The 13,573-nt window shown below is 45.8% G+C and overlaps 1 protein-coding gene across 2 annotated transcripts in view; it reads left to right on the top strand.

Annotated features, from left to right (window-relative positions):
- The window catches only part of CBL (Cbl proto-oncogene), a 57,975-nt gene that overhangs the window by 38,044 nt on the left and 6,358 nt on the right, over positions 1-13,573 (top strand). For both annotated transcript variants that reach the window (XM_075909358.1, XM_075909359.1), the window contains exons 5-15: positions 219-340; positions 1,226-1,363; positions 2,269-2,356; positions 2,934-3,065; positions 3,568-3,771; positions 5,370-5,501; positions 6,401-6,778; positions 7,719-7,813; positions 8,818-8,973; positions 9,482-9,585; positions 10,903-11,085. In XM_075909358.1, the coding sequence (XP_075765473.1) occupies positions 219-340; positions 1,226-1,363; positions 2,269-2,356; positions 2,934-3,065; positions 3,568-3,771; positions 5,370-5,501; positions 6,401-6,778; positions 7,719-7,813; positions 8,818-8,973; positions 9,482-9,585; positions 10,903-11,085 (1,732 nt within the window). The remainder of the gene's footprint in view (positions 1-218; positions 341-1,225; positions 1,364-2,268; positions 2,357-2,933; positions 3,066-3,567; positions 3,772-5,369; positions 5,502-6,400; positions 6,779-7,718; positions 7,814-8,817; positions 8,974-9,481; positions 9,586-10,902; positions 11,086-13,573) is intronic.

Here is a 13,573-nt window from a genome sequence, read left to right as displayed (position 1 = left end):
TTTCTGGCTCTCATTGATTCCTTTTTGTTGCGGCTACACTATGCACGTTGGCAGCGTTTGTCAAACATTCTGGTTGATTGTAAATTCAGGTTTTCGCTCCTGCACTGGAATAGGAACTCGTCGTTATTTTTGAAGAACTGACCTCTTTGGATTAAGGACAGTTGTGTGTGTTGGTACATCTTGGAAGTGCCTGGTTAATATTTCTTTTGTTTCTTCAGCCATGGTCCTCTTTGCTCAGGAACTGGAATAGCCTAGCTGTGACTCATCCTGGTTACATGGCATTCCTGACTTATGATGAAGTGAAAGCACGGCTTCAGAAATTTATTCACAAACCTGGCAGGTTAGTGCTCAGTAGCAGTTCCCTTTTTGATGACTGGTTAGGGTCCCCCACCCCCCGAAGTTTTTCTTCACTCAGCGCACAGTCAACTTGTGGAACTCCTTGGCAGAGGATGCGGTGAAGACTAGAACTTGAACACGGTTCAAAAAAGAGCTAGATAGATTAAGGGAGGGTAGGTCCATCAATAGCTATTAGCCAGAATGGGTAGGAATGGTGTCCCTGGCCTCTGTTTCTCTGGAAGTGGGAGACAGGAGGGATCACGTGAGGATTCCCTGTTGTGATCCCTTCCTCTGGGACATCTGGTATTGGCCACTGTCAGGAGACTGGATACTGGGCTGGATGGACCTTTGGTCTGACCCACTATGGCCGTTCTTATGTGCTTATTTTTGCAGCACTGCTGTGTAAAAGGAGATTCAGTCTGACAGAAGGGTCTTACTCCCTGTTCTGTGGCAGGGCTAGGCAGACATATCTTTTTATGGGGGAGGGGATGCCTGCCTCTCACCTCTGGAGACCCCTAGTTGCACGCTACTTTTAAAAATGGAAAACTTGTATCATTTTTTTTAAATTGGTTTGAAATGGCAAGTGAGTGTGAGGACTCTCTCATCCTTATCCTTGTGGGCCCTGGCTTTAATTGCACGCCACCGTAAGTTTTTAGGTACTTCACTCACTCCTATCAGACTGCTGGATTCTCCCTTTGAGGTACTGGTAGAGTGGACCAAGTGGTAAAAGCTGGTAGAAATCCTCTCGCTAGTCTTTATCTTCTACCTTGAGAGACGTAGACAGAGGCTATTTAGTTGGGACATTAATTTTTTTGGGGGGAGGGGGAGGGGAGTGGGGAGAGAGGTTGATCCAGCCCAAACTGAAGTTTCTGTTGGTTTCTCTTTTCAGTTACATTTTCCGATTGAGCTGTACGCGACTCGGTCAGTGGGCCATTGGCTATGTCACTGCAGATGGGAACATTCTCCAGACTATCCCCCACAACAAACCTCTTTTTCAAGCACTGATTGATGGCTTCAGGGAAGGCTTGTAAGTAACTTTGCACCAGTCTGTTGCTTTTTACACCCTTTCCAGTCTGTGGGTGAGGCTGCAGGGTCAATGGTTTATCTTCCTTAATCCCGGCACTAGGTAGTGTGCCTTTTGAAATTAATGGGATGATAGAACACACCCAGAGGATTTGGTCACATACCATTCTGTCTGGTTGCACATATACATCATCTTGCATCAGTTGTGCAGATGACATGAGGTTGTTCAGTCCTTCCTCTTTATTTAAGCCCTGATTCAGTAAAGCACTTCTAAGCATATCAGTTGCCCTGTTGAAGTTGATGGAACTGCTCTCGAGCTTAATTGCTTTACTGAACTGGATTCTAAAAGAAGGAATTGGACTCTTGAAAATATTCATAGAAAGCCACTTTTTCATCGCTTCTCTCTACTTCCCAGTGCCACTGTTGAAGGTACATGTCTGGCTCATAGTTTCCTGTCAGTCTAGCTTCTTATACTATTTGATCCTATACTAATGTCATTTTCTTTCTCTGGTGCTCGTTTCATCATTAAGACTTCACTGCAGGGTCATATACAAAGAGAAGTATGGGGGCTGAGAGTGTCAGTTTGTTTTAAAAAACACAGTCAAAACCATGAAAACAAACTTCCTTTTTGTATTTGTATTTGTAAGTGGAATATATTGGGGGTAGGGGGGGTTGCCTGGTTAGAAAGTTCCTTTTCAAAACAAAACACCTTGGATTCCAAAAGAAAAGAAGGCTTGTCCTTGCAAGGTAAAGTACCCCTATAGGATGATCCAAGTTGAACCTACAGGCACACTTTTCTGTTGTTGGCTGATTGGTGTTTAAGCATCGTTGACTTCTGCATTTACTTTTAACTGATTAAAAAAGGGTTTTCCAGAGAAAGAAGATTTATGTTTTGTTCGCTTGTTGTAGTTATTTATTTCCTGATGGTCGGAATCAGAATCCTGACCTGACTGGTTTGTGTGAGCCTACACCTCAGGACCACATTAAAGTTACACAGGTGAGCCAAGAGGGTTTTGTCCTCTCAGATACCATGCTTTCGTTCCATTTTCTGGTCTCCTTGTCCGCTTAATACACTGGCTCCTTGTGCATGAAGCAGCTGTTTTTATTCCCATAAGACATATGCAAATCTTTGAGTGGTTGGGTAGGGGAAGAAAGATGGGAAACATCAAATGAAACTTCATCTCTGTATAGGGCTGATGAGTTTTGAGTTCCTTGTTTAGTGTTGTAGGACAACAGTGTGTCCTTCCACCAGCCCTAACTCATATGCCTTCTTTTATCCCTGACCCATATGATTTTAAGTTGAACTTGAAGAAACACTATACTAAAAGGCTTGTAGGTTCTTTTGGAATCACTTCAAGGCTATTTTGTTAGCGATTGGCAGAAGCATTGGTTGCAAAAGACTCCAGCACGATAAAATTGCAGTATAACCTTTGAAAACATTTGTTTCTACTGACCTGTGGTTTAGTATTTTGATTTTTTTTTTCCTCCGGGTGAATATTGGGCTGGATTTCTTGTTATGACTAATAAGGCACATTATTATCAGAATGAATTATGTCTGTGCTTTTTTCTTCAAGGAACAATATGAATTGTACTGCGAGATGGGCTCCACATTCCAACTGTGTAAAATCTGTGCAGAAAATGACAAGGATGTGAAGATTGAGCCATGTGGCCACCTGATGTGCACTTCCTGTCTCACTGCATGGCAGGTAAGGAATTGCCCCATCTTTTCCTTCCCTCTTCTAAGAACTGTTTAGATGCCTGTGGGTACAGCATAGCTTGAAATTTGTGTCAGTATGTCTGTTGCATGGTACCTTGCTCCAACCGCCAAATAATGCCCCCACAGGATGCAAACTTTGGAATCTGTCTTCAAAACTGATTCTAGTTACTAGACTCTCCCACCCTTCTTCATTGTTTGTGGCATAGTTGCTACTTTCTTGCCTTAAGAATGATGCGTCGAAGGGGAGGGCTTCTTAAACACATCGTGGTTGGTGTGTTTTTTTACTTCAAATAAGGATCATGCTATATTTATAGTGCAGTCTTAATTCCTGTTTCCCGCCTTCCCTCCACCAAAATACATCTGCTGAAAAGATGATACTACTTTATATGATGAGTCACTGTCCATTTACTTGTTTTCAGAGCAGTGGCTGCTGTAACAGCTTTCTTTGTCTCTCCCCCCCCCCCCCCCCCCCCCCCCCCCCCCCCTTACAGGAATCAGAAGGTCAGGGCTGCCCTTTCTGCCGCTGTGAAATCAAAGGCACAGAGCCCATTGTAGTCGACCCATTTGATCCCAGAGGAGGGGGAGGATTATTGCGGCAATGTGCAGAGGGAGCGCCCTCCCCAAACTATGATGATGATGAAGACGACAGAGCAGATGATCCCCTCTTCATGATGAAAGAATTAGCTGGTGCTAAGGTAAAGTTCCCATTGGGCACATGTTGCTAGACACAGAGTAAACTGTTTTTTAGTTTTGTTGACTTGTGCACATTGGATTTGTTGAGCCCCAGAATGGAAACTGCCCTCTGTATTTCTAGGTTGTAGTAAGTTGGTAAGTGCCATACTATTGAAACACATGGTCAGCCATATCTTACCAGTTCAGTCAAGTATATTGTTCACTATATCAGTATGTCTGATGCTGCATGTGTTACCCTGGAAGCTGGGGCTTTGTCCAAGACAGTAGTAGAGGAACATAACTAGACTCATCTACTGAAATACAAGACCAATATTTATTATTATTCTTTGCATGCAGAGCAATGCTGCTTTTGATTTATGATCTGTAATTGGTCTTATCAGCAGAACTTGAGTCATTTTCCTCTGTGTATAAGCAACCAGCTAGAGAAGGAAAATTTTCCAAGGTGCTGATGACTGAACTAAGTAGAGGGAGGTCTGTTTTGCTGAGGAAGTAAGTTGGACTGCCGTCTCTGAGTATGTTGTCTGATTAATCTGTGTAATAAAAGGTCTGATGATTGTCTTCCATCAATGCTGCTTCCTGCCAGGGAAATGTGTGCAAGTAAGGCATTCTTTATGAATCACCGTGAAGTTGGGTTTTTTTTTCCTGTCAGCTCATTGCTGCCACTTGCTGATCAGCAGTGAGTTGTGCTGGTGCATAGGGAATAGTCTTTTTGAATTTGAATTGTTGTCCATAGTTCATTTCACTTTACATACATTAGAGCCTTTGGATATAGTGGATAAGGACAATCCAAATTCTCTTTAGTTTCCACATTGATTTATCCCTCTCAAGTTCTTTTGTAGTCAGCAGCTGAAGTTCCAAGCCTCAGTCTTGGAGATGTGAGCTATACAGCTTACCATTTCTTGGGATGAGAAAACCAGTCCCTTGACACGACCTGACTTACGTTGTGGTTTGCAGTAGGCAAGTGGTCTGGATCTGCTAGTTGCTTATAAAATCAGTCGAGCTGTTCAAAGTTCCCATGCACTGGCATATATCAGAAAACGATTCTTATAAAGATAAGGAAAAAAGGAGTGACTGTTCTGATTTATCAGGTGGTGACACTGTTATGCGAGGACAAGAATGAAGGTTTTGACACCGCTCCTGGTGCGCCTTAATGATTGCTGTAAGTGCCGTGCCATCATGGCCAAGGGACATCTTGTGCAGCTCTGTAATATAACTATGTTCGCTGTGCTCTGCTGTTACTATAGTGGAGCATGCTCTCTGGTGGTGAGAAAAAATATGCCTATTGGCAGTCTAGTACCAGCATTAAAGACCAGTTGGTCCAAGCAAACAATTTCTACGTGTTTTTTAGAGTGAAATTTTTAGGTATGTGCTCATGTGGCTGAGAGCCAGAGTTGGGCCTGTTGGTGGATCACAAGGTTTGTGCCCAGCAAACTGCAGTGCTATGAAACAAACATGATCTCTTATTGCCTGTTGGGTGTTAAGGCAATAATTGCATTACAAGCTGCAGCAAGGCAGTGTGAGGTGCCAGGAGGGACATGGTGCATTAGGATGGGTTTTCTAGGCTTTGACTCCTGTTCATTTTCTTAATTTTCTCTTTCAGGTTGAGCGCCCTCCTTCTCCATTCTCAGTGGCTCCGCAAGCCTCCCTTCCGCCAGTACCTCCACGACTCGATCTTCTGCAGCAGCGCGTGTCCGTCCCTTCTGGAGCATCCAGCCCTGGGACTACTTCCAAGGTGAAGTCTTCTTTTCACCCTCCCAATGGTTCTTTATTGGGTGCGGGGGAGATATGGGAAAAGTAGTGGACTCTCCTAACTCTCGCTTCAGACTCTCCCTTTTCTTCCTTCCTCTCCATCAGTCCTCTCAGACCTGCTCTGTTCTTCCATCCAAGGAAGGGTCTCTAGTTCCACTGGAAGCAACTTGTCCTTCTCAGTCTTCAGCCGGTACTACCCCCTTGATGTGGAGCCAGTACTACCCCCTTGCATTTGTGGAAATGTTTATTCCAGCTAGTAGCCTAGCTATGTGAAGCTGACACTTACAGTCCCTTTCCAGTTTTCCCCTGCTTTCCCAGTTGTTCCACCAAGCATTCCCCCCCTCCCCCATAGAAAACTAAGGAAGGAGAAAGCGGTTGGAAGGGAAAGATGATTATATTTCCTTAATGACCAGCAGGAGGAAAGACAAAGAGCGTTAGCATTTCTAAGTGGAGCATAATGATTGTTGTTGGGGGGGGGGGGGGGGGGGTGTTGGAGTGAATGGGAGAGGCTGTGAATTGGTGCTTGAAAAGTCAGATAGGAAAATAACAAACTTGTTAATCAGTGTTTGGTAAAAAATTGCCTTGTGAAATCAATCTGTGCCAGAAGCTCAATGAAATAGTGAGAATTCTGGTAGGGCTCCTGTATGGTGCCATTCGTGGGTAGCAAGAGGGCATTTCAAGAACTGAGCATTTATTCCTACGTGTAAATGGTTCAATGTTGTATCTAAAGGCCTGTGATGGATATAGCTAGGAGTTACTTCATGTTCTACAGCTGCACTAGAGTTAGCTTCATGTAAGAAGTTTCCTGACTGGGATACGTGCAGTGGGCCGGACTTCCTTCTTGCTAAGCTGTGGTTTTAAATGTACGATGTTGTCTTACAGGTTGCTGCTGGTCCTCTCCATAAGGATAAACCTCTGCCGGTTCCGCCAACGCTCCGAGATCTCCCACCTCCGCCCCCGCCAGACAGGCCATATTCCACTGGGGCAGAGAATCGACCTCAGAGACGTCCTCTACCCTGTACACCAGGAGACTGTCCTTCCAGAGACAAATTACCCCCGGTGCCCTCCAGCCGTCCGGGGGAACCCTGGCCATCACGGCCAATTCCAAAAGCACCGTCTGCAGGTCTCAGTCCTAGTGACCCTTGGGCAAATAGAGAGCTGACAAACCGGCACTCACTCCCATTCTCCCTACCATCTCAGATAGATTCCAGACCTGATGCTCCTAGGCATGGGAGTACGCTCAGCCTAGACACCACAGCGGTAAGTCACTGGGTGTGGCGGCATCCTGCTCTCAAGTAATGCGGGGCTGCTTCCAGTGAGCAGCAGCGACAGGGAATGCTGCTCGGGTCATCTGAAGCGATGATAAAGCTGAACAGTCACTTCAGTTCTCATGCATCGTACAAAAGCTGTGAGCATTAAAATCCTTCTGTGGGATGTCATTGCCTTGGCATTGTGCATTACAGTTCAGAGTGGTCTGTAGGAGAGGTGACTTCCATCTCTCTGGCCCTTTCGCTCCTTTGGCCTCTTTCTTGAAACGGCCAGGAGACAGTGCTGGCTTTGGTGAGCTTTTTGGGGATGTGGTTTTCTTGTCCATGGTCAGCTAGACTGAGCCCCACTCGTTTTAAATGGTTGCCACTGAGCAGCTATCGGATGGCTGCACTTTATAGTCACTACTGACTTTGGATTTTTAACCAGTGATTTTTATATTTGAAGCTAGTTTGAGGGAAATACCGTCTGTGTTGAGTTTGGGGACTGATACAGCCCCACCTGTAACCCATTGTCAGGGCTTGAAAAACAGCAGCGAAACTTACTCGCCAGCCCCGCACTGCGCATGTGCAAGACCTGCATTGTGCATGCACGTGCCGCCGGTGAACAGGGCGACCGGCATGTGATTTGTCAAGCCCTGCCCATTGTGATACAGTATGTTTCAGTCAAGAAGAAATGCTTTGCAGAGCATTTTACTTCCCTTTATTCTTTATCTTCCTCCAATTAGAGCTTCTTCAGAATATGAAAGCCAGTGGTTTTTTTAGATATGAGCAAATTCTAAATCATGCTTTTAAACAAATCTTGCACATGCAAAAGAAAGTCAAAGAGCTCTCCTTTCTCAGAGGAGAATGGGTGCTTTGGGTGATGGACATGGATGTCTGTTTGAATCTGCTGACAGTAAAGCTGTTTCTTACCTATCGTTTCTTTTTTGCAGAACTTGAACAGTGGTGCCCCAGTGGGCTCAGAATATGAACACCCCAAAATAAAACCTTCATCATCTGCCAATGCTATCTACTCTCTAGCAATCAGGTGTGTTACTTTGTCATGAAGGCTCTTTTCTTGTAATAGAGATTATCCATTTCAGGATGCCGTAGATGTAGAGAGGACAGAAATGTTCTTCTGGATATCTGTTCACATTTCAGTACTCTTAGGGTACGTCTAGACTACAGACTTTTGTTGACAGAAGTTTTGTCGACAGATACTGTCGACAAAGCTTCTGTCGACAAAGAGCGTCTAGACTACATTCAGTTCTGTCGATAAAGCAAGCTGCTTTGTCGACATGGCAGTGTAGACGCAAAGGACAGTGTAGATGCAATAATGCCTTCTGTCAACAGAACTCTGTCGACAAAAGGCGTTATTCCTCGTAAAATGACGTTTACCAGCGTCGACAAAACTGCTGAGTTCTGTCAACGTTATGTCTACAGTACTCAGCAGCAGTGTAGACGCAGGTTTAGTTTTGTCGACAAAAGTCCACTTTTGTCGACAAAACTCTGTAGTCTAGACACACCCATAAGTATCAGGATTAGAATTTGACACAACATACATGGCCTGAGTTTAGGATTGATGCTCTGGATTGTTAAGAACATACGAAGAAGAAAATGTACTCTCAGTAAGTATTCTTAGTATTTGATCTACCACGGTTAATTCTGAGTGGTAATGGACTGGTAATTATCCAGAACAGTTGTAGTTTAAGACCACCTGGTGTGTAGTGCCTTGGACACAGCAGCACCTATAGTATGAGGGAGCGTATATGTGGGGAGGTTGAAAAGTGAGGCTCTCCAGTGACTGGGATATTTGTGTGTCACTGTTGCGACACACCATGGACAAGACTTTTGCTAATTATTTCAACCCATTTTGTTTTGTGGATTAACTAACTGCTTTTCAAGCTGATTTTGGTTTGCTTTTCAATGGTTAATGGTTTGGATTAACCATTGTTCGTTACGTGCATTCACTGTTTTGTTTTTTTTTCCAAACTGATGTTGTTGTTTAGATTGTTTTGCAAATTCTGTTGACCCTCTTCCTTCTGTCCCCAGACCACTGCCTGTGCCAAAACGGCAACCCGGGGAACAGTCCGAAAGTGATGAGGATACTGAATACATGTCACCATCCTCTTTGCCTCTGGTGCCGCCTGGTCCTGCCCAACAAAAAACAGAGATCAAACTGCCTTTGGAAATGACTCATGGTCTTCGGTGAGATGACAGTTGTCTCTGCTGTGTTTACAACCCCGCCCACTCAAAGCGGCTTGTTCATTTATTCTGTTTGAGGTTTTATTTCCATGGTTAGTCTGCTGCCTGTTTTCCACTGGCTTTGATCACACCTAGATTGGAGTAGTGGGGTAAATGAAATGTGAATGCTACTCTGGTCTGAGTCCTTTCATAATGAAATCACTTCTCCGCGGTCCCTCCAATCCATTTTTTTGTTGGCTCTTTGACAGCAGCGGAGATAGAAATGGGACATTCCATGTACAGTTTTGTTCCCTCACTTTTCAGTATCGCTAGTTAAATCTTGATTTGTTAGGTAGCAATGGAGACTGTCAGGATGCATACGACAGCAAATACTCTCTGAAAGAGTCTGTAGCAGAGCTGTGCTTCATATCCGTGCAGGAATCTGAGTGGAATCTACACAGCAGATTTTAGGGGTGAAGAGGAAATTGCTGTTGTATATCTGAAGGAAATGTTTTTTCCACCTTTCATTCAGAGCATTGGAATATGACCTATCAAATGATGTCTGTATGTATGAAGCTATGTACAACATCCAGTCCCAGGCAACGTCCTCTGACTTGGAGGCCACTAAAAGTTCTGGTGAGTGGGCATGAATGCACATTACAAAGCACCCAAGAGAAATATTGGGTCGGAGTGAATTGATGAGATTCCCGGCTTAAATAGCATTTAAGCTTTTGTTTAATAAAGGTGTCACTTGCTGTTGGAGGTAAATAATTTGTCATATGCAGAAGTGTTTGATTGGCATTGCCTACAGACAAAAGAAGCTAATTTAACACCAGTTTAAGATACTCATCAGTTGCTTAAAAAGAATCATTTTGAAGATTTTGTATGACCTGATAGTTGCTGTAGGTAGCTGAGATGGAAACCGTCAGTCCAGACCTGTCATCCCTCTGTTCCCAACTGTTCCTGTTAATTTTCATCATTATTATTGATAATATTTTACTGAAATGTCTCCCTGTGTGAGAGACATACTCCCCTTCTAGCACACCTATTTCAAGTTGCTAATTCTCAATGATTAGGCAAAGGTCTATTTGCCGTTGTAGCAGTTGTGATTAGTGGGAATATCACTCAGCATATTTCTAGGGCAATTTTTTGGGGTGCCAGCATTCTCACTTATGTCCCAAGGCTGGGGAAATTTCTGTCATTGGGGCTCACGGTGAGCCCAGATCTTGGGAACCTGTCTCTTTTCATAGCCCCTGTTTCTCATTAGCAGAGTTACAAAATGACTTGGTTATTGTATCTTGGAAGGCAGTAGCCAAGAATGAGCATGCTCAAGATCATACATATCTTGAGAGAGAGGTGGCATGTTTGTGTCCTTTCCCTGTCAGAACAATGAATTCCACTATGGATGGGACACCCTGGATACTGCTGTAATGGATCACTAACCCATCCTGTATATAGATAAGTAACTTTACTGGAAAGATAAGGAATAACTTGCAGCTATGCACATAACCTGCCTGCAGAAGGTTGATTGGTGGGATGCCATGTACAATGTGTGTTGTACTTCCTTTTGCTTTCTGCCTATTTGAGTGCCATCTGCAGAAACTCTGGGAGTGCTCATTTGATCTTAAAGGGGTCTGCATTGCTCCACACGCATAGTGTAAAATTGAAAGTTAAGCAGGAAAGCTGAACTGTGTGTGTGACATACATGAACGTTTAAAGAAGAATGTGCTATTTGAGATAACAATAAGCATTTACTACTCTTTACTGTGACACTTTTTTTTTTTACTCATGGCCTTGAGGAAAGACCTTTCTCTGGATTTGGGGTTCCAACAGGAGACCTGTAGCTATCTGCCGTGCAAAGGCATGTGGGCTGAGGGGAACGGACCATTCAGCCTGTCTCAAAGGGAAGGCTCTCTTCAACACTTGGAGCTTATCGTGCATGTGTTTTTCTAGATGAGGGGGATGTAGCTGCGGCCAATGCCAGCAATGGCCCAGAAGAGTCCGAGAATGAAGAAGATGGCTATGATATCCCCAAACCACCAGTACCAGTCGCAATAGCTCGTCGCACACTCTCCGATATCTCCAATGCCACGTCTGCCTTCAGCCGAATGTCTCTGGATGGTGATCCCAGCACAGGTGAATACCCTTCCCTCCTGATTTTGCAGTGGTGCCTGATGATCTGCTACACATCTTTGAAGCTTTTCTATCGCTGACTTGTTATGGCCCTTACGCTGCAGAAGAATAGGATTTGTATTACAGAGGTGCTCCAGTCCTGAGGGGTTAGGATTGATTTAGACCTTCGTATGGACTGCACTAGCCATTCGAACCATTTGGTGTTTGGATTAGCAGTTGGCAAAACCTACCATATTTAACCTGGTTATCCATTAAGAATATTCCTCTGGAAATGAGGTGACCTTGCAGCACTCGCTGGCAGGGAAGTAAGGCACAGACTATGGCTGGACTTAACACTGAGCTTTGTGGTGATGTGCCCCTAAACACGAGGAAAACTCTGCAGGCAAAGGTAGTAAGAAAGGCCAATCTTTGATCTGTGCTTGGTGAGGCTCTTGCCAGCAGATGGAGCTAGTGTTCTGAAACAGTTTGGTGACATCCACCCTGTAGAGAAGAGACTTGCTGGTGGTTGTTCTCTACTGGCTGGAGACACGTGCGTTCCTGGCTAACACAGACGGGCTAAGAGAGAAATCCAGGCTCGGTCTGTCCAAAAATTCTGTTTGAGCCTGGAACTTTTTGTTCTGCAACTGTCTAGCTACTTCACTCACCATCTTGGGGTTATTAGTCTTGCACCTTGTGGGGCTGCTCTGGTGAGGTGTTCAGTATCTTCCAGGAATCAAAGGCTGCTCAGAGGAAGAGGATGTGACCTCAATGTAGGGTTGCCAGATGGTTTAACAAAAAATACCGAAACCTCACGCGCGCTCCCCTCCCCCCCCGTCCAAAAAACAAAACAAAAATAAAAAAACATAACACCGGGGAAAAAAATGTCGGGGGGGAGGGGGAGAGACTAAAGTTGTAGAGCAAAAAAAGCGGGGTGGGGGGTGCGGCAAAGTTGGTAAGCAAAAGTTGCACCACTCCTTCCAGTTTGGGACCACACACTAACCCCCAATGTACCCACCCCTCCCCCTGAGCCAGGCCCCCCAGTCCCTCCATATCAGTGCACTCACCCCTGCCTCAGAGCAGGCCCCCTGCATCCTCCGATCCCAATGCACTCATTCCTGCCTCAGAGCCAGGCCCCCCCTAGCAATCCCCTTTCCCAAGGCACTCACCCCGCCTCAGAGCCAGGCCTCCTCCCCCCCCCAGCATCTCCCCATCCCAGTGCACTCCCCCCTTCCCCCAGAGGCAGGCATCCCCAGCATCGGGAGCCTCCGCCCCAATCAAATCTCCCATCTCCTCCTCCCCCCCCCCCCCCCCCCCCCCCCGCAGAGCCAGGCACAGAGGAACAATCTGACTTTTAAAGTGGCTGCTCCTGCTGCTCAGCCCAACTGCCTTGGCTCACATTGTAGAGGGAGGCATCACGTGACCAGCTACCGGTCTCTGCTGGTCATGTGGGCCAGAGCAGCACGCACTCTGCTCCCAGCCCCCTAGCGTGACACCCAGCACGTTTCCCCCTCCTGCCCTGCCTTCGCTAGACTCTGCTGTGCTCCTCACTCCCCCACCCCCACCAGATGTGGCAGGGGAAATTTGTCACCGCCGGGCTTCCCTCCCAGGGGAACGGGAAATACCGGACATTACACGTGTTTGGTATTTCCTGGGGTTTTTTTACTGGATGGAGCCTGCAAACATCGGACTGTCCGGGTGAAAACTGGACACGTGGCAACCCTACCGCTGTGGCCAGGAACCCTTGAAGGTGGCCCCCATATGTTACTCGTCTCCAAGGGGCTCTAAGGGAGGAACTAGGAAAGAGTGCTTCCTGCTCTTGAGCCCTGTAATCTAGCAGGGTCTCCAAGCAAAGAGCAGCTCAGAGTAGCACCTTTCTGCTCAGATTCTCCAGGAAGAACTTTCCAGAGGATAGGTTCCTTGCTTTGATCTTTGCCTTCCAGATCTTTGCCTGGAAGTTTCAGATTCCAGCTTTCCTTCCTGCAGAGCCTGTGAGGAATTTTCTCTGAGCCTGCTCTCCAGACTTCCAGCTCCCATGTACTCAGGACCCTCTCCTCCAGCCCAGAGAAAAGCAACAGGACTTTACCACACGGACCCTTTTCTGCACCTCCTCACACTGCCCCCAGCGTTCATAGAGCACCGCGGGTGGGATAAAAGAGGAGCAGAACCTGTGGCGTGCGTCTGTTTTCGGTTCTGCCGCTACCCACTGTGAAACCATGGAGTTAGGGCTTCCAGTCGTTCTACCTCCGTTCCCCCGTCTGTAAAGTGGAGATATTGATAACTGCACTCCCTTGGTAAACTACAGATGAAAAATGCTTTAGGAGGGCTAAGTACGATTTCAGGGAGTTTTCACTGTGATCTCAATCACGGGGTATTGGCTCTTGTCAGAGGCTGTTTACTAGGTGGGATAGACCCTTGTGGCAGTAACTGCTCTCATGTCCTGTATCACAGAATGTAGCTTCCTTTACGCTTGTAACAAGGCTACTCTTTCAGCGTGACCTGTTGTGTCTAAAAT

The sequence above is a fragment of the Pelodiscus sinensis genome, chromosome 26, assembly GCF_049634645.1.
Source record: "Pelodiscus sinensis isolate JC-2024 chromosome 26, ASM4963464v1, whole genome shotgun sequence".
Lineage (NCBI taxonomy): Eukaryota > Metazoa > Chordata > Testudines > Trionychidae > Pelodiscus > Pelodiscus sinensis.
This window is presented reverse-complemented; position numbering and strand designations above follow the sequence as displayed.